Source organism: Chrysemys picta, chromosome 22 (genome assembly GCF_011386835.1).
Source record: "Chrysemys picta bellii isolate R12L10 chromosome 22, ASM1138683v2, whole genome shotgun sequence".
In the NCBI taxonomy this organism is placed as follows: domain Eukaryota; kingdom Metazoa; phylum Chordata; order Testudines; family Emydidae; genus Chrysemys; species Chrysemys picta.
The window spans coordinates 21917696-21938563 of NC_088812.1; the positions used below are offsets into that span (position 1 = coordinate 21917696).

At 51.7% G+C, this 20868-nt stretch overlaps 1 protein-coding gene across 2 annotated transcripts; it reads right to left on the reverse strand.

The window, feature by feature from the left end:
• Nucleotides 1-4652: 4652 nt before the first annotated feature.
• On the reverse strand, nt 4653-20749 carry LOC101945359 (C-type lectin domain family 4 member F-like). Of its 2 annotated transcripts, none has more exons than XM_024113445.3 (6): nt 20578-20749; nt 17202-17315; nt 13995-14120; nt 12211-12356; nt 11172-11278; nt 4653-7419 (listed from the first exon to the last, which is right to left on the reverse strand). In XM_024113445.3, exons 1-6 carry the CDS (start codon nt 20624-20626, stop codon nt 7275-7277), a joined length of 687 nt encoding a protein of 228 aa, XP_023969213.2. In that variant the 5' UTR covers nt 20627-20749; the 3' UTR covers nt 4653-7274. The 2 variants fall into 2 exon arrangements, with proteins under 2 accessions (XP_023969213.2, XP_065432023.1); XM_065575951.1 differs by having other exon boundaries at nt 20643-20726.
• Nucleotides 20750-20868: the final 119 nt, after the last annotated feature.

The following is a 20868-nucleotide window of genomic DNA, read 5'->3' on the forward strand; positions in this document are numbered from 1 at the left end:
CCCCCCCCTCCCCCAGTTTGAGAACTTCTGGGTTAGAGCGGGTGTGCCCTAAGACAGATCACTTAGTGACTCTGTCTTCCCTTCCCTATTGGGATAATAATTGGAGGAAACTATAAGATTTGCAACTGTGAAATGCTCCAAATCTAGCAGTTTTCCATCCCTTTGGGGCTGGGACTGTCCTTACATTGCTACTGGGCAAGGCTGCAAAGAAATAATAAATTGCAATAATTGTGACTCTGCATAGAAAGAAAGATTGTAATAGCAGGATTTTATGTTTGTATTTTGCATGATTTAGAATGAAGGATAAAGGATAATGAGATAATAATGTAGCAGGTATTAAATGTATTGGTGTATGATTTGATCATATCCTGCCAGCCACCCTTTTTGAATAGCAGAAAGGAATGGCCTAATGGGCCATTTAGTAAAGATGCATTAGTCAGAATCTTGCGACCGGCTCCTCCCTACCTGTGATCAACCTAGCTGGCCACTAGATTGATCCAGACTCTGGACTGGTAACTGTAACATCGACTGGCGGGACAGTGTGTGTGTGTGTGTGTGTGTGTGTGTGTGTGTGTGTGTGTGTGTGTGTGTGATTGAATGCATATGCTAATTGTTGTATCTTCAATAAACGTGGCGTATTGCCTTTTCCCCTGAAAAAGATCCCGTGTGCTTCTTATAAGCATAACAAGATGACCCTGCTTGCACTGTTATAGCCACTGATGTACCAACACTGTTGCACAACTGTGATAAATCTTATACAAAGTAAGGTGTCATTGGATCAAGTTGTGATCTGCTGAACAATGTTATCCTGTTAATATGTGCGTATTATCACTGTCTATTGAAGTTATGAATCTTTGTTATGTGTTTGTATCTCAAACATGTTGTGTTCCTGCTCAAACGTGTTGTGTTCCTGGGTAACACCCACATGACACATTTCCTCAGGAACAACAGAGAATCAACTCTTCCAATGGGCCCCTCCTATGGACGCCTCAGCAGCTCATGGACAGTGGAGGCCCCATGTCTCAGCAGGGCATGTAGAACTCCCTGTTTGAGACAGTAGCTTGCCAGGCACATGGCAGTGGGTATAGTTTGAAGAGCGTGACATCATCCCCTTGCCTCTTTCTCTGGACTATGATTTCTAACAAAAAAGAACAATGGACTGAGGACCCCAATATTTGGGATGAACCAGAGAGACTTATTACAAACTGGCAGATTTAACATCATTGCTGTTATCCTGATCTACTAACTCTGAACTCAACTGTAATGTACCTGATTCATTGTAAACTTTTAATAACTCTCTTCCTTTCTTAATATGAATAAACCTTTAGTTTTTAGTTACTAAAGGATTGGCTACCAGCATGCTGTTTGGGGGAAGAGCTGAAGTACATTTTGCCCCGGGTGTTTGTCTGGTTCTTTGGAACTGGCAGAACCTAATACATGTGATTTCTGGTTTTAATAATCTTTTATCACAGAAGGCTGGTATGTCTGGGTGGAGCAGGAGGGGCTAGAGGGGCCTGTCTGTGGGTCCATAATAACTAGTAGAGTAGTTCAGAAGCACACGTCTGTTACCGGTTTGGTGAAATCTTATGAGCGAATATACCACCAGTTTGGGGAACATATCCTGTTTCCTGGCAGTCTGGCCTGAGGTTGGCGCTCTTAGCTGTGGCCCATACCAGGCAGTGTGACAATAATTGCATTGTGAATTTTAAATAGGCCTTATTTGTGCCTGGAGGTGGGAGCACCTGCAGGGAGGTCAGAACCGTTGTCTGATCGCTTGGTAAGCAAGGCTCATCGGAACGATTTGCGTTCCAATAAAGCCAGATACAAGGTCAGGCATCTAGGAACAAAGAACATAGGTCACAATTATAGGATGGAGGATCGTACCCTGGAAAGCCCTAAAAGGGAAATGGAGCCATGGTGGGAACCCGCTGAACGGGAGCTGTGGCTAAAACAGCTAATGCCGCCCTGCTTTGTATAAGTGGGGGAAATCTCACTAGCCGCAGGGAGGGGTTTTACCTCTGTATACAGCACTGGTGAGCCCATCATTGGATACTGGCTTCCAGTTCCGGGGGCTGCACTGCAAAAGGGAGGGTGATGAATTGACATAGGCTCTGAAAAGAGATTCTAGTGCTGGGAAACATGCCATAGAGCGAGAGCCTAGGAGCTCAGTCTGTCCCATTTCTCCAAGAGAAGGTTCAGAGGTGCCTGGGTCACTGGCTGTACCCACCTCCATGGGGAGGAGAGTTCTGAGAACAGAGGGCAGACAAAGACAGAACAAGATGACTGGTATAGAGAAAGTAAATAAGGAAGTGTTATTTACTCCTTCTCGTAACACAAGAACTAGGGGTCACCAAATGAAATTAATAGGCAGCAGGTTTAAAACAAACTAAAAAAAGTATTTTTTTCACACAATGCACAGTCAACCTGTGGAACTCCTTGCCAGAGGATGTTGTGAAGGCCAAGACCATAACAGGGTTCAAAAAAGAACTAGATACATTTATGGAAGATAGGTCCCTCAATGGCTATTAGGCAGGATGGGCAGGAATGGTGTCCCTAGTCTCTGTTTTCCAGAAGCTGGGAATGGGTGACAGGGGATGGATCACTTGATGATTACCTGTTCTGTTCATTCCCTCTGGCACTGGCCACTTCCGGAAGACAGGAGACTGGGCTAGATGGACCTTTGCTCTGACCCAGCAGGGCCATTATTATATTCTTATGTTCTTAAGATGCCAGGGCCACGGGCTGAAGCTAGATAAATTCAGGCTAGAAATAAAGGTGCAGGGTTTTAACAGTGAGGGGAATTAGCCATTGGAACAACTGCCCCAGGGATCGTAATGATCTCCCTGCTCGCATGTAGCACTTTTCACTGGTAGAGCTCAAAGTGCATCACAATCTTTACTGGCTTTATCCTCACACGCCCTCCTGAGGCAGGACAAGGTTATAACCCTATTTTTTACATCTGGGGAACTGAGACACAGGCAGGCTAAGGGCCAGGTTTCTAAAAGTTTGTCATGTCTAGTGGGGTTTTCAGAAGTCCCTCGGCACCTAACACCCATTGTTTAATTCCCTAGCCCCTGTGCAATCCTCCAACAGAACCCGGATGCATGGGTCTTCACCACAGAGGCTGTGAGCCACACCTGAGCCATTCTTTTCTGGTGACAGATCTGAGGAGCTGTCCCAGACTGAGGTGTCCGTAGAGCAGGTTTTGGAAAAAAATGATAAATTTAGCAGTAATAAGTCCCCAGGCCCAGCTGCCATTCACCCAAGAACTCTGAAGGAACTCAAAAGGAAAATTGTAGAATTACTAACTGTGGTGTGTACCCTAGCGCTTAAAGCAGGCTCTGTACCAGATGACTGGAGGATAGCTAATATGACGCCAATTTTTAAAAAGGCTCCAGATGTCAGCCCGGCAATTACAGGCCAGTAAGCCTGACTTCAGTACCAGGCAAATTGGTTGAAACTATAATAAAGAACAGAATTATCAGACACATAGATGAACATGATGTGCTGGAAAAGAGCCATTAGGAAAGAGATCGATAAATAAGACAGAAAATATCATAATGCCCCTGTATAAATCCATAGTATGCCGACACCTTGAATACAGTGTGCAGATCTGCTTGGCCCATCTCAAAAAAAAGATATTTTAGAAATGGAAAAGCTACAGAGAAGGGCGATAAAAATGATCAGGGGGCTGGAACAGCTTCCATATGAGGGAAGTTTAAAAAGACTGGGACTGTTTGGCTTAGAAAAGAGATGATGAATGTGACCGAGGTTTTTAAAATCATGACTGGTGTGGAGAAAGTGACCAAGGAAGTGTTATTGTTCCCGTCACATAACACAAGAAACAGGGGGCACCCGATTAAATTAATAGTCAGCCGGTTTAAAACAAACCTAAGGCAGTATTTCTTCACACAATGCACAGTCAGTCTGTGGAACTCATTGCCAGGGGCTATTGTGAAGGACAAAAGAATAACTGGGTTCAAAAAAGAAATAGATACATTCCTGGAGGATAAGTCCATGAATGACTATTAGCCAAGATTGTCAGGGAGGAAACCCTGTGCTCTGGGTGTCCCTAAGCCTCGTCTGCTAGAAGCTGGGACTGGACGACAGGGGATGTATCACTCGATGGTTGCCCCATTCTGTTCATTCCCTCTGAAGTATCCAGCCACTGTTGGCAGACAGGACACTGGGCTAGATGGACCATTGGGCTGATCCAGTCTGGCTGTTCTTATGTTCTGAGTTGGAGTCTTTAAATAAGGCATGGGTGTCTCTTTCTAAAAGATATGGTCCCACTAACCAGAAGTTCTGGGCTGGATGCCGGGACCCCTGGCTGCCATCTCTGGCCTGCCCTATGCAGGACGTCAGGCAGGATGGCCTAATGGTCCCTCCTAGTTTTACCATCTACAGCTCTCTGAATAATGAATTGCTTTCTCTGTGGCAACGCGCAATCTGTTGCCATTCTACACAGGGTTCTCCACCCCAGCAAACAGTCCAGTGCGTGGGACTGCGGGTCGCAAACTGCTGCATGATGATTTTCACAGCCTGTCACCTGGTCTCCACCCCTCTCAGCTGGGTGATGAATGTGAAGTGCCCAGAGTTCCTCATACAACCTTCATAGGCTCCCCTCCCCCCGGCCTCCATCCAGAGGACCGTTTCATTGAGATTTCAATGGTTTTTTATTGGTTTTGATTTTTTTAAAATACAGTCCAAGGAACTGGGTGACCAAAAAGTCATTTCCAACTGCAATGACCAATATTTCAACTTTTGCCAATTCCACGCCCCCAAACCCAACAATTCAGCGAAACGACTCAAATTCGCCCAGTCGCCGGATCTTCGGTTTTCCCAGAAAAAAAGATTTTGCTAGAGAATTTCCCCTTGCTCTAGCTGAGGGCGAAGAAGAGCAGCTGGTATTTGGTGTGAGGAAGGGGGACACAGTGGAGGGATGCAAAGATGGGGCAAAGCAACGGGCTGGGAGAATGGTCATTCTGAAGATGCTGGGGGCCAGGGAGCCCCTGGATATTCAGACCCATGTCAGGTGTAGCCATGTGGAGTGGAGCTGGAACTATATTTGGGGGCAGGAGGGATAGCTCAGTGGTTTGAGCATTGGCCTGCTAAATCCAGCATTGTGAGTTCAATCCTTGAGGGGGCTTCTTGGGGATCTGGGGCAAAATCAGTACTTGGTCCTGCTAGTGAAGGCAGGGGTCTGGACTTGATGACCTTTCAAGGTTCCTTCCAGTTCTAGGAGATGGGATATCTCCATTATTTTTTTTTTAATATATAGTTGCCTCTGCCCCTCTGCTTGGTCCCAGTCCTAGAGTAACAGCGCCACCGTGTGGCCATTCCCTCTACCAGTGCCACTGTTCGATTCTTCCCCCAGGTATTGGCTCTCTCACACATTGTCCTTCTCTGATGCCCGGGTGGGGTGGCCTCCACGTGCAGGCAAATGGCCAGAGACAGACAGGTTGTGGCAGGGCCATGCTCAGCATGATGTAGAGTGCTCGAGTGGAGTCAGGCCTCCTGGGTTCTCTCCCCAATGCTGGGAGGGGAGTGGGGTCTAAGGCCTTGTCTACACTACAGAGTTTTGTCGGCAAAAGCTGCCCTTTCAAAGCACCGGGAAGTATCTGACAGCTAGGGTGACCACATGTCCTGATTTTATAGGGACAGTCCCGATATTTGGGGCTTTTTCTTATATAGGCTCCTATTACCCCCACCCGTGTCCCAATTTTTCACAGTTGCTGTCTGGTCGCCCTACTGACAGCTGAGCGTGCTGCCTCATTTGGGGAACAAAGAGCAAATCATTCATGTGGCATGCTCCTGTTCTGCCCTGCACTAGGAACACGGGCAGACTGCTGCTGCCGGGAGTGGGGAACTGCTGCGCTGCTTTGACACTCCTCAGCACGGAGAGCTCACAGAGCTGCTCAGGAGGGAATCACAGAACCATAGGCAGGCAGACAGGCAGAGCGGGCTGCGTCAGGAGTGACTGCTGTGTTGAGCAGAGCCGGGGGCTGATGTGTGGGGAGGTGTCCCTCTCCCCCTGCTGCAGGATAGGCCTGCTGTCTCCTCGACCCCTGACACACCACTCCTCCTCCCCTGCCCCCCACACTTCAGTTGAAAAAGCAGCTGACAATCTACCAGGATGATCCCAGAAGGATGGGATTGGGAAACCTGCATCATGTGATGCTGTACTTGCCCCATGACGCACTGCAAATCCTTCCCAAAGCACCCTGCGGCCAGTTGCACAGTGGGATAGCTACCCATGGTGCTCTGCTCTCTTTGTCAATGCAAGAGCTGATAGAGTGGACGCACTCTGCTGACACAAGGAGCTAGTGTGGACATGAAACAGCAATTTTAATTAAAGCAGCATAACTTTTGCTGACAAAACTTTGTAGTGTAGACAAGGCCTAGTACTTAGAGTGGGTGGGGGATGAGGAGAGGGTGTCTGGATTCCTGGGTTCTCTCCCCAATCCTTCCACTGACTTGCTGTGTGACTTCAGGTGCGTGACTCACTGATGGATAAAAGCCTCATCCTGTCTAGTGCCGCTGGCTCTGGGCAGCCCCTGGCAGGAGGTACTCAGGGCCTGGCAGGGGCGAGCAGGGGGTGTCCAGGATCAGGCCCTTAGAGCACTGTTCACTGCAGTAGAAGAGGGATTTCTGCAGAGTTGGGAGCGCCCAGTGAGCTGAACCCAGATGCACATAGATGTTCTCTCCACTGGCTAGGGAGATGCACCTGATACTCCTGCAGGAAACTGGAACAGCTGGGGGATCCCTGCCCTCAGTGCACAGAACTCCCTGTAACCTCACAAGCAGAGTCCTTTGGGCTTCAGAATTAAATGCCAGCACAGCCAATTAGTGCGGTACCCTGGGAACTAAACCTAGTGGGAACGAGGGACTCTGGAGAGCGATGGAAGAAACAGAGGGATTGTGGGTCTCATCTTGCCAGGGGCTGACCACTTCTGACTTTAGTGGCAGTCAATGGTACTCAGCACCTGGCCTGGATCTTACATGACCTGTGCCAGGTGGCACAGCAAGTGCAGAGCTCTGAGCAGGACCCGGGTCTGGCAGCCTCTCAGCTAGACATTGGGTTTTGCTCAGCTAGGAGGGAGGTTGACAGTTGCAAGTCCTCTAGATCTCACCGTATTCAGTAGCTCTGACTCAGCCCAGTCGCGTTCAGCGAGGAGAGCTAGCCCATGAAGGCAGCCAGGGATCTGTTGGCTTTTATTGGCTGCTTAAAGAAAATAAACCTCAAAACGGCAAAATGTTTTCAAAGGTGAAAATTACACACAAAAGGGCCCAGCTCTTTCACAAATGAAGTTATAGTGATTCCCACAATCTGCGTCGCTCCAGTTGCCTCTGTCATCCCCTGTGAGATGGACGCAGCGTTTCTGAGTTTTAACATTGGGGATCCCTGAAGACCGAGATCTGAAAGAGACGAGGGGAATATTTCCAGTGGCCAGAGCAGCTCCTGGGGAATCCGCGCTAGTCAGGAACATCTCCATCATGGATCCACATGATCCAACAGAGCAACTTCCCACAACTGCTGAAAGGGAAGACTGCAATACCTGTCTATCTACCCCCATATGACACATCTATCCATCCATCCCAGGCACTCCGCCTAGCGATCCCAGCACACACCTCCCGAATTATACATCCCCATGTACTCCCATCTGCCTATCTGTCCCCATTCACATCTACTTATCTGTGCCCATCCACTCCCCTACCTAGCCATCCCCATACCCTCCTACCAATCCCATACACCCATACTCTTCCATCTAGCAATCTACCTATCTATCCCCATACACACCCATCTATACCCACACTTTCTATCTATCCATGGGTGGCAGGTGAACCCCCACTTCGGGAAGGCTAGCCTCACGTCCCCGCCCCTTCCACCCAAGGCCCCGCCCAACGGAGCCCCGAGCCACCCCCATGTCCCCCACGGCTGGAGGAGCCCTGGCTGACCTGCCCCAGCCGCGCTGGCTGGCCTGACTCCCAGACCAGCCCAAGCCGCCCTGGCCACCCCAGCCCCTGGCTGTCAGCCGGAGCCCCGAGCTCCAGGCCACTGGCAGGTGCTGGGGGAAGGGATAGCTCAGTGGTTTGACAATTAGCCTGCTAAACTCAGGATCATGAGTTCAATCCTTGAGGGGCCATTTAGGGAACTGGGGTAAAAAGTTGTCTGGGGATTGGTCCTGCTTTGAGCAGGGGGTTGGACTAGATGACCTCCTGAGGTCCCTTCCAACCCTGTGATTCTGTGAGCCCCTGCTGGCTTCAGGGAGGGCCTCAGGACAGAACATAGCCTGGGTTAGGGGAAGTTTAGCCTCCCCTGGCCTTTGATACCTGCTGTCTATCTATCTCCATAAACTTATACCTGTCTCTCCTGGGACACTCCCATACAACCATTCCCATTAGAGCTGGGTGAAATTTTTTCCATTTGAGAATCTGACACAAATTTGTTGATTAGATCTGGCCAATTTTTTTTATGGGGGGGGGGGGCAGGGTGAAGGGGGTGGAGGCACTGGGATCAGTGGGGAAGATCAAGATGGAGTGATGAGCTCCCTTTTGACTCTGCAGTGCTTCCCCCTGAGCCTACTTGGTCTGGGGTCTTGGAGGGATGGTCTGTCCCAGAGTGCAGCTACCTCAGGGTCCCAGCTCAAAGCAGAGCTGCCCTGCACTGCACACGGATCAGTGTCTATGAATAAAGCTCACGTTCGTCCCCACTCCCCGTGCTAATCCTGTCCTCCCCACTGTAATCCTACCCAATGTTTATTGCAGGACCGCAGTGTGTTAGAGCCAGACTTCCTGGTGCTGAGCACCTGGCACTTCCACTGAGAACAACTGAGACCAGCTCGTGTTTGGGTGCCTCATGTCCTATTCTCCTCCATAAGGCTGGCTCCCTGGCTGGACTACATCTCCCACAGTGCACTATGGTATTCCCTCTGGAGGGGAGAGGTGGAGCATCCTGGGACTCCCTGGCCATGATGCGTCATGGGAGATGTAATCCTGCTGGGAGCTCATGGGGAGAATGATGACATACAGCAATTGAACTATGGTCTTCCCGCTGGAGAAAAGAGGCAGAGCATCATGGGAGCTGTAGTCAGGCTGGGGAGGCTGGCCCATAATGGAAAGGGAGAACATGCAGTAACTGAACTACAAGTCCCATGAGGCACCAGGGCATTATTTCTGAAGGAAAATATTTGCGCTTGCACCCAAAATATTTTGCTTTTGGGGCATGTTTTTCAACCAAAAATCGAGATGTTTTGCAAGACGATGCAAAAAATGTTGAGTCAAAATCCTGATTTCCCATAAAAAGAACTGTTCAGTGGAAAATTTTCAACCCGCTCCATTGACTCCCCTGCTAGCTCTGGGCCATGTAACAATGCTTGTTCCCAGCCATGCCAGCCTGAAGTCAGTTGGCTATTCCCTTCTCACCAGCCTGAGGGACCAGACTGCTTTGTGGGAGGAGGCCAGCTACCTCCCCTGCTCCAGGGGAGGGGGTAAGTGAGGTGCAGTGTATAGGGCCCTGCTGGGTTTGGAAGCAGGGCGAGGAGACAGATGAAAGCAGGCAGAGGATAATGAATGCTCAGGCATGTCTACACTACCAAGTTTACTCCTGGGGGAATTCTGCATCACTGCACACACACAGAATTCATGTCTGGCGCAGAATTTTTTTCTCCCACAGAAAATACGTTCTGCCCAAGAAGTGCTGCAGTTCCGCCTTTTGCCCACCAGAACAACTGTCTGGCCAGCAGTAACAGCTAGCAGCCGGTTGCGTTTGTTACAGCAGCCTGCCGGTGGAGCCAAGTTAGGAGGCACAGTGGGGCACACGGTGCTGCCAGGGGGTCATAGACTGGGGTTCAGAAGGACTAGTGAGGGGACAGACTGGGGTACGGGCTCAGGAGCTAGTGAAGTGACAACATTGACCCAGAGGCTGAATGAGAGGGGGGCTCCAGACCACATGGGGACTGGGGGTAGGAGGGCTCTAGGGCCACACGGGGACAGGGGGTGCAGTGACACATGGGGACAGGGCCAGATGTGCCTGACTGAATGGGAGAGACTCATCTGCATGGGGGAGGCGCCCCAACTCCCTAACAATTTCTCCACTCCCAAAAGAAACTGTTTCATACTTCTCCCACCCACACCCAACAACCCTCCAGGTTCACTCCTGGGCTCCTTCCCTCTCCCTCAGCTCCTCCATTACCCCTGACTTCCCCAAGCCTTTGCACTGCTTCTGAGAGGTGTGGAAATACAGTTCTGTATTGTAGTTTAAATGAATTACTCAAAGTTCTGTATTAATATGCTTAGTAAGGAATCTAGTTGTCAAAAAAACCCCTAACCATTTCCTGAATCTCTTTTTTTTTTTTTTTTGCATGTATTGTTACAGACATACTTGCTCACAGGTATTTTGAAATAAATTGCCAAAATAATTGTAACTGGTGTGATTATACTGTTATTTTGACAAATAAAATGTGCAGAATTTTGCAGAATTTTAATTTACTGTCTGTAGAATTGTAAATTTTTGGCACAGAATTTTAAAATTTTTGGCACAGAATTTTTAATTTTTTTGTGCAGAGCTCCCCCAGGAGTAAAAGGTAAGGCAGCTTATGTTGACCTAATTATGTAAGTGTCACACTACAGTGTTCCTCTCACCACTGTAACTCACCTGCTACGCCAACCTAGTAAATCCACCTCAACGAGAGGCATAAGGCTTAGGTCAACATAGTCCAGGCGACGCAGTGTCTGTATAGACACTGCTTTACTTGCATTGCCTGTTGGCTGTCAGCGTGGCTGACTGCTGGAGCCGTGAAATTGACAAGAAATGTCAATTTCACTGCTGGTAGGGTCCCTGTTTTGAAATTGAGTGGGGGCGGGGGTGCTCTGGCTGTGAGCCCCAGCAGTGCTGACAGCTGGAGCCTCACTGCCTGGTGCTGAGAGGCCAGGCTGAGAGCTCTCTGCAGAGGTCCCAGCTGGAGTCCCCACAGCTGGAGCCCGGGTGCCTCCCAGGCTCTCAGTCCCCCCAAACTGCCCGTCTTAAGTCGGTGCAAGTGCTCCTGGTGAGGCCACACACCACCGACAGGAGGGCAGTGTGGACATGATAAACACAGTAACTGCTGGTGGCAGTACATAGACTAACATAAGTCGACTTAACTTTGTAGTGTAGACATGGCCTTACTCACATGTATGATACCGGTGAGCCATCCACCCACGTCCAGTTTCCTTCTGCGCCTTTGTGGCTCAGGCCAATCCAGTGGTGAATGGATTTGATCCCCACTGTCAGGAATGCCTAAGGGGGGTGGGGGGAGAGAAGCACAAAGCAGCAGCAATTTGTTTCCTACCTGGAGTTCTGCAAACCACCAGGGGCCCGTGTCCCAAGGGGCCTGCCCAGCCCTCTGTCACCTGCCTTGCCCAGCTGTTGTGCTGAAACCCCCCACCCCACCTGCAGGCACACAGACCAGACAGCCAGCTGGGAGCAGGGGTGGAAGCGAGCAGCCATTGCAACTGGGAATGGGCTGTGAGGTGAAATGGGGTTATGGGGTTATGGATTTACACTGATGTAAACGAGATAGGATCTGGTCACGGGGCTCTGTCTGGATCCTGGCAGTGTCTCTGGGTAACAATGTGCACCTATGCCGAACGGTTCTGGCCACACACACCCTGCAGAGCTGATCACAAAGGCTGGGGACTGGAGGATAACCCCCACTGGGGGCCGCATGGGTGGGGGTGGTTGGGTGAGGGGCCTGCAAGTGGGGTCATGTCTCTTCTGGAATTGCAGGAGCTGAGGGGCTGAGAGGGGATTGCAGTGGCTGTGGGAGGGATGAGGGGCTTGCAGGAGGCAGGGGCTGGTGGGGCTTGCAGGGGTGGGAGGGCGCTGCTGGGGCTTTGTGGCAGAAATCCCTAGAGCGAGCCTCTGCTGATTTCTCTGGCGCTCGTCTGCAGCATCTGCTGTGCCCAGGAGACTTGGGGCAGGGCAGTAAGTCCCTGCAATGTCCTCACAGCACAGGGCCCAGGGTCAAGCAATGCAGCTGCCCTCCTCCCCCTGGGGAGGCTGGGCTGGATCCGGAGCCGGCAAAGCATGGGCCCAGCAGGTTGGGGGAGCTGTCTGCAAGCACTGGGATTACAGCAGCAGTTTTGGCCTGGGAGGAGAGATCCCAGGCACGTGGCCCAGCACTGCGCCCAGTTCTGCCTCTCCCCAGGGGCAGGAGGATGGGGACCTACCTGCTGCCACGGGCTGCTGATGACAGCTAGGTCTGCACTGCGGCTGCTGCACGAGTTCCTGGCCATTTCCCAGGGATTCTTTTCAAGGGAGAAAAAGTAGCATTTCTTCTGGAACTCCTCCCAGCCATGCGGGCAGCACGGGATCCCTGCAACACAGGCTGCAGCTCACCCAAGGGCACAGAATCCGTGCTGGTAACATCCCGCTAATCCTGCAGCCCAGCCCAGGCCAGCCCCGACGAGTATCCCGGCCGGCTGCTCGCTCACAGCCAAGGAGGCTGCAGAACAGGAACAGACCCTGTGGTTCTCCAGCTCCCAGCCCGCGCTACACACTCTCACCAGCTGGGGCCTCCCAAACTCCTGTCTGGACACAGCCGATTGTGCTGCCTCCGTGCCGGGGATGGCAGGAAATGGGCTGAACTGAACGGAAGGTTTTGACATTTGTTTTCATTCCAATGCAAAATGAAGCCAAGACTGACCCAGAAGAACCCATGGCCCAGCGGAGAGGGCACCAACCAGGGGCATGGGAAAGCCAGGGCCAAGCCTCTGACTCAGATAATGCAGGGACTTGAACCTCGGTCCCCCACCACCCTGGCATGTGCCCTGAACGCCCAGCTCTAGAGTCATTCTCGGGGGACGGGGGTGGAGGAGAGAGAGTGTGCACATGCACATGAGTGACTGACCCTAGAGCCCCCTGGCTTGGCCACTCACCAGGGTGGTAAAAGACCCAGGTCTGCGTCCCTGCTGTGCCTGGTTTGGTCTCCCACATCCCAACTGCATGCCCCAGGCCATGCCCAGAATGGGGTGGGACTTCCTATCGCTGCTTCTGACCAGAGCTTCCACCACGGCCCTGGCAGACCTTCCCATGGAGCATTTAGTCAAAACTGACCCGTTTCTTTGAAAAGCTTCAGTTTTGACGAATCGCCATTTTCCTGGTCTCCCCTCCAGGTGAGAGCCGAGCTCTGAGTCCTCTCCACCAGCCCCCACACTCCCACCTCCCACAGCGACCCCCCCTTCCCGGGCCCCTAAGGAGCCCCATCCTCCTGCCCCTGGGGAGCCTGTCCTCCTGCTCAGGGGAGGAGCGTGTGTGCCATGGGCTGTGATCCCAGAGTCCTGGACTGAGACACACAGCCCTCCTCCTCTCCCCCCCACCTCAGATTGTTGCCTGGACGTGTTTGTTCCTGTTTTGCATCCATCGGATCTTGAGAAATCAGGATCCCAAGTAAAGAAATAAACAAGAAATTGTCACTGTGAGAAACCAGCTCGGCCAGAGCAAAACCACCGCTACAGGAAGCCTTAGTCACCCTGACTCACACCCAGGATCTAGCACCTACAGCTCAGCTCAGTCACAAGAAGGATTTGAGGGAGAAAGGAACATCCCAGGTTTGTGGGACAGTCACTTCTACAGTTGAGATTGAACCTGGTACCATGAGCACCCAGCTCCAGCCATGTGAGGTCAAGGAGTGGCTCCCTCAGCTGGTGGCAGTAATAGGCTGTTATCCTCTATGCAGCGTAGGTGCTGAGACAAAGCAAATCAGCCCCTGTCTAAACCCTCTTCAGGTCTGAACGTGACCCGGACTATGTGAAAGTTCTGATCCGGATCTGGATCTAGATCCCACTTTGGGTCCATCTCAAGGCCACTGATCCTCCCCCTGCAGGGTGCGTGGATGCAGCACTGGCATGCGGGAGGTTCTTCTGTCACCTCCCTGCCCCTCCGTGGTGCAGAGATGGCTGCCTGGAGCCTCCATCCAGACACATCAGGCAGCAGGCCCGGGACCAGCACTTACATTTCAGGAGCATGAGCAAGAAGGCGGCTGTCGACACCAGCAGAGACACCCCCACCAGGGCGTAGAGGATGCCCAAGGACTTTCTCCCACAGCCTCTCTGCTCTGCTGCCTTCGGGGTGGAGACAGCTGCAAAGAACAGCGACATCAGCGGCTAGAGCACAAGTCAGCAGAAGAATAGCTGGTGTAATCTCTACCCATGCCACTAGCCACGGGCAGGAGAATGACCTACATGTGCAAGATAGTGGGAGAGGGGTCTAGTGGTTAGAACGTGGGGGGAGAGGCTGGGAGTTAGGACCCCTGGGTTCTATCCCCAGTGAGGGGAGGGGCAGATGGGGCTGGGAGCCAGGGCTCCTGGGTTCTATTCCCCCCTCTAGGAGGGTCTAGTGGGGTCTAGTGGGTGCCCCCCACAGCACCAGAGAGTGCACTCTGGGGTGTGAACTGTAAAGAGGAGAGAACAGAGCCTTCTTTGTCCCCATTGGACCCCGAGCCCATCACCATGGTGTTTGGGCTTGTTTGCCACGCTACGGTCCCAATCCTTGAAAGCACTGATGACTCTCCGCTCCTGCCGGGGTCCATGGGCGCTGCGGGGACTCAGCACCTTTGAGAATCCAGCTCTTCGAGGCCTTATCCACATAAGTGAGTGTGTTAAACTGGTGTGACTCACCCGGGCCTGGTCTATGCAAAAACTTTCCCTGGTTTAACTGAAGGTGCAATTTCACTCCCCTTTATTTAAACTGGGGCTGCTTTGTGTGTGAACACTCTTAAATCGGCTTAACACCAGCTATCAGCACTGATTTCAGTGTTCACTAAATCATTGATTTGCACTAAATCGGTTTGTAAATCTAGTAAAATGAAACTGGTGCAACTTAGGTGCAGACAAGCCCCTAGTGTAGACATGTTTGAGTCAATTCAAGAGGATCTTACAGAGCTGTATCTTAAGCAGATTACAAAGGGCTCAGCTGCATGAAAAAGGCACATCGGTTTCGGCAGAGATGTGAATTTAAACTGCTTTAATTAAACCAGTGTAGACACTTATTTCAGCTTAACAGCTGCTTTCTTCAGTTAGTTTCAATTGATTAGGAGCAGGGTTGAAAACCCCAAATAAACCAAAAATCAGAACATCCACCTTTGTCTTCGCTAGGAAAAAAAGGGAGTGTTCTTACCTTGTGACAGCTAGAACAGGGTAACGCCCAAGGCCTGATCTACCCTACAAAGCTTCACCGGCTTAGCTATGTTGGCTAGGAGTGTGCAAAAACCACACACGTGCTCATGCCGACAGCAATGCCAGCAAAACCCCCAGTGTAGACACAACCACGTGAAAAGAAGAATGCTCCTGTGGGCGTGGCTAATGTCGTTTGGGGAGGTGGTGTCTGCCAGCCCAGGAACACCTCCAGCTGGCCGACCTAGGGCACTCGGCTGACACAGCTATATCGCTGCAGGCTCTGAAGCATAGACAAGCCCCCAGCAGAGAGAAGGCAGCCTGGAGCTTTCCCATGGGTCAGTGGGTTGAAGTAGCAACCACGGGAGCCAGGGGTTCACCTCAACCTGCTAATTGATGGAAGCTCCAAGCTGCCCTGTCTCCACAGGGACGCCCCCCTCTCTTAGTTAGCGGGAGTTTTCCTAGTGGAAACGCTGCCTCGGGGGGCTGTGCCAGTTCTGAGTCAAGTCAGGACAGCTCTCCCACGCCGACGGTGCCAGGCCAATGGCAGGCGCCCGATGCCAACGTTGGCTCGTCCACCAAGCTGGGCGGGTTTCCTGGAACCAGGGGGCCTGGACGTGGTAGCTTCTGTACAGAGCACATGGCACCCACCAGGGATCCCTGTGTGCCAGCCTCCCATCCCCCAGCAACTGCCCACCCCTTCCCCCAAGCCAGGTGCTCTGGATGCCCACCATCCCCCTTCCCCCAACCAGGGTCCCCCATTTTTCCCCATGCCAGGGGCTCTGTGAATCCCCCACCACCACCCCATACCAGGGTCCCCCATTTCTCCACCTGCCAGGGCCTCTGTGTGCCTCCCATTCCCTCTCCCCCCATACCAAAGTCCCCCATTCCACTCCATGCCAGGGGCTCTCTGTGCTTCCCATTTCCCCCCTGCCATGCCAGGGCAGTGGTTCCCTTTCTCCTGCCTTTGGTCTCTGCACTCCCATGTCCCCGGCTCTCTGTCATTGCTGACAGCTGCCGTTTAAGGCTCCAGCATTGCTAGTTATTACCCTTGTAGCTGCAACTGAAAATGACACCACCTAGTGGATTCCTGACCGGGACAGACCCTGGGGTGTTCGCTCCACCGCAGGCGTCACCAGAAAAGCCACAACTAAAGCCAATGATGTTATTGTTCTCATTTGTAAAGCTCTTGGAGATCCACTGATGAAAAACACTAGAGTCGAGCTGAGAGTTAACCCGGCAAAGTGCTGAGAGCCTCCGGGGAGATCTCTCTCACTGCCTCTGCAATCCATACATTGAACCCACCGCCACAGCACTGAGTGCATTGGGTTGTTTGCCCAAGGAGGGGACTTGGGGGGGTGTCATCAGTTTAATTCCTGCAAATGCCCCATTTGCTCACCCAAGCATGAGACACTGAGCCAGGCAGAGCCCGAGAACGCATGCCAGCACCACGCAGGGCAGCAGTGCTGTAGGGGGCTGGGTTTCAGTTCTAATGGGATCGTTTCCCTGGAACAAGGATTATTTGTGTCCAGCCCAGTCAGGGGACCCGCTAAACTCGCCTTTGCAAGCCTGAGCATCTCCTCTAAGCTCTAGCTGGTGTGTCTAGGCCACAGCCCTTGGTATTCTGCACCCATGGAAGTGGCTGCAGGATTTGGCCCAGCTGCATCATGCTCCAGAAACCTCAACTTTCATTTAAAAATAAAACCATCGGGGAGATTTTCAAAGGCACAAGTGGGAACTGGGCACCTAATTCCCACTGGGGGGAGCAGTGGGAGTTGGGCATCCAACTGCTCGTACTGCCTTTGAACAAATCCCCTTTGGCAGCGGAGATAACACTGGACACAGGACCCAGGTGTGACTTATGCAGAGAGGCTGCCTGAGTCTGCAGAGAGCCTGAGCCGATTGCTCTTCATTTCCATCTGTAGCCTCACATTAATGCTTTTCCCTTTGCCAAACCCAGACATCAAGCCCGATTGTGCTGACCCATCAATTCTGTGACCCACACACCTCCCGTGCTCTGTGAGATGCAGCTCAAGTGAGTCACCCACCTGGCTCTGCCTTTGCTTGCCACTGGGGCTGCATCTGAGGCTGGGATGGTGGCTGATTGGGATCGACGTTCTCATAATCCCTCTCGCAGTCATCCTCAAAACTGCCCATCGAATCTAGAGGCAGAAAGAGGGTTTTCTAGAACAGCCGTGGACCTGTTTTATTGTCTATTCTGGATCACAAAGCATTTAAAACCCAGACTCCTCCCCAGGCCTGGATGCTGGGTTCAGTCACTTCCCAGCCCAGCTTTGGCTTTCGCTGTCATTGTTATTATTATTTATCTGTATTGCAGATGCGCCGGAGCCCCAGCCGTGGCCCGGGACCTCACTGCACCAGGCGCTGTATAGACCCAGGTCCCTGCCCCAAAGAGCTTCCAATCTAAGGCAATCAAAGCTGTTCACAGCCCACAGAGTCAACCACTGACCTGGGCTGCGAGAGTGTCTACAGCTCCAGGGATGTTTATGGGAATCCCTGGGCAAAATCCTTGTTCTCAGGGCTGAAAATTTGCCCTCTAAGGATTCACTTACCCTCCCTCTGCCCAAACCCTTCACCTGTGCTCTCTGGAGAGTGTAATTTTAGTTGGCTAAACCAGGTATTCATCTATCTATCCCCATACACCTTCCTATATCTATCCACCCCCATACACCGTATCTATCTAATCTATCTATCTATCCCCATACACCTCCCTATATCTATCCACCCCCATACACCGTATCTATCTATCTATCTATCTATCCATCTATCCCCATATACCTTCCTATATCTATCCACCCCCATACACCGTATCTATCTATCCATCTATCTATTCCCATACACCTCCCTATATCTATTCACCCTCATACACCGTATCTATCTATCTCTCTATCTATCTGTAAGCAGGGTCTGAACGAGCCCTCCACTGACATCTAGTGATGAGCTGGGGGAAAAGACTTCAGGAACAGCCTGTGTTTGCGTCTACTCTGTGCAGGTGCGCAGCATGATGGAGTGCTTGACCAAAATGATCACGTTTGGCTGGTGTTGGGTTACAATTCACTTTACTGTCGAGAGCAGGGGTAATGAAATATTTTTCTCCTTATTGTATGAAGAAAGGGCAGCAGAACTGTACTTAGTCTGGCCTGTGAGGCACCACCCTAATCTGAACCTCATTTGCTAAGCATGGGGTAGGGCTGCCAAAGCCCTGTGAAGGAGAGCAAAGGTGGGAGCGGCGTTTGGGGTGGGAGGTGTGGCTAAAGGAGGGTCCTAGATGCTCGCTGGTGGTTCACTCGGTAGGGTTTAGAGACTGAACTAATTAGCTTCAAGTGAGAGACCTTATTTCTCTGTTCAGGGGTAACAGGAACTGAATGTTAGTAGCTCTGGGGGCTGTGCCTTAGGCCATGTCTACACTAGCGAGCTTGCGGCTGTGCCGATGCGGCTGTACCGCTGTAAGATCGCTTGTGTAGCTGCTCTATGCTGGTGGGAGAGAGCTCCTCCGTCGACATCATAAAACCCCTTCCACAAACGGCACTAGCCAGGATGGTGGGAGAGCGTCTCCCGCTGACAGCGCTGTTCACCGGCAAATCTGTGGGTGTAACTTACATCACTCAGGGGGGGTGGGTTTTACACACAAGCCGTTCAATGTGGGGTAAGGACTGTGGTGACATGAAAGTCAAGGCAGAGGCTGTACAGCTGGAGAGACCAGTAAGAGCTGAAATCACTAACACCCTGGATTAAGCCATGTGACCTCAGCCCATGGAATGACAGAAGTGGCAGTGCCGACCAGCAGCAGCAGCAGCAGAGACAAGCAGCGGAAGCAGTAGTCGACATCTAGTTGCAGAGGCTCATAGCAACCACAGAGACATTGCTTGATTCTCCCCCACCACCACCCTTTCTGGGGTGGGAAGTGACCCCCTATGACCCACCTCTGAACTCTTGGTCTTTGCTAACCAAGGACAGCCACCTGTGAGTGGGGCGCAGTGGAGGGAATAATGTGGTAAAGGGACATTAATTCATTGGACTTTCCCATCCCAAGGTGGGAAACTGAGGCAAAGGACACAGCCCATCGCACTGTGGGGTCGTCTTTGCTTATCATTACATGCTTTTGAATGGGGTTGTAGTGTTTCCCCAAACTAATGCTTGGTTCCCTTTCTCTTATAAAAGTTCTGTTTCGTTATACACAGACTCAGTGCTTGTGAGTGGGGAAGTATTGCCTCTTAATGGTGCTCAGGGTTCGTGTTTGGTTTTCCCAGATTACTGAGTGGGGGCTGGTTCTGCTCTGTATTGTTAAGAGGAACCCCCTAGATATTGAACCTGGCCCTAGTTGCTGCTGACGCCACCTGGCAGAAGGGTTACATATCTATCTATCTATCTATCTATCTATCTATCTATCTATCTATCTATCCCCATATTCCCCCTCTACCCATATGTAAGACACTGGTGGTAATTGTCCTGCTATGATCAGCACTGATGAGGCCTCAGCTGGCGAATGGTGTCCAGTTCTGGTCACTGCGCTTTAAGAAAGATGTGGACAAATTGGAGAGAGTCAAGTGAAGAGCAAAACAAATGATCAAAGGGTTAGAAAACCTGCCCTGTGTGGAAAAGTAGAAAAACTGGGCAGGCTTAGTCTTGAAAAAAGAAGGCTGGGGGGGACCTGCTAAGGAGGACAACGATCCGTTGTTCTCCGCATCCACTTGAGGTAGGACAAGAAACAACCAGCTTAATCTGTGGCCAGGGAGATTTAGATTAGATATTTGAAAAATCTTTCTAGCGGTAAGGGCAGCTCAGCACTGGACTAGGTCACTGAGGGAGGCTGTGCAATCCCCGGCTGGAGGGTTCTAAGAACAGGTTGGACAAATGCCTGTCAGGAATGGTCTAGGGGTTTACTTGGTCCTGCCTCAGCACAGGGGGCTGATGTCTTGAGGTCCCGTCCAGCCTCACATTTCTCTGATTCGGGGAGTAGGGAGACATGCCCAGATGATCCCAGCTGGTGATCCACACCCCATGCTACAGAGGAAGGGGGGAAATTCCCAGAAATTCCAAGGTCCCTGCAATCTGACCTGGGGGAACATTCCTGGCAATCAGTGTGACTGTGAGCCAGACCCACCAGCCAGGCATCTAAGCAGAGGATTCTCTGTCCCGCCTTAGAGCAGCGGTTCTCAAACTTCACTGCACTGCGACCCTCTTCTGATAACAAAAATTCCTACGTGACCCTGGGCAGGGGCAGAGCCTGAGCCCCGCTGCTCCGAGATAATGCACTCAAGTTTCGGTTTCAGCCCCAGGTCCCAGCAAGGCTAATGCTGGTCCCGGTGACCCCATAAAAATGGGGTCCTGACCCACAGTTTGAGACCCGCTGCCTTAGAGGGATGAGCTAGAAGTTCAGTCCCCATGTCCCCACATGTTTACCTGGCCTCCCGTGTGGCATCTTGGCTCTTTCGATCTGTGACAGCTGCATGGAGTTGTTCTAGTACCTGCAGTAACTGGCCGCTGTTTGCATCACACTGTCAAGCAGCTTCCTCCCGGGCGGCAGCGTCTCCACCACAGACTGAGTGCAGCACCAGGGTTTGCAACACACGCCACAGCCTCTCCTTCCCTTTCACAAACCGCGAGTGCTGAATACACCCACCGTTAACCCCTTCCCTGCCATGGACACAGCTCTAGCCCTTTAAAATGTCAGCCGGTTGATGGAGGGGAGCC

Coding starts and splice junctions, on each gene's coding strand:
- LOC101945359 (XM_024113445.3), bottom strand. CDS start 20,626: ATGCAGCTGTCACAGATCGAAAGAGCCAAGATGCCACACGGGAGGCCA. Junction 17,316..20,577: donor GATGCCACACGGGAGGCCAG/GTAAACATGTGG, acceptor TTCTGCCTCTAG/ATTCGATGGGCAGTTTTGAG. Junction 14,121..17,201: donor GCAAGCAAAGGCAGAGCCAG/GTGGGTGACTCA, acceptor TGTTCTTTGCAG/CTGTCTCCACCCCGAAGGCA.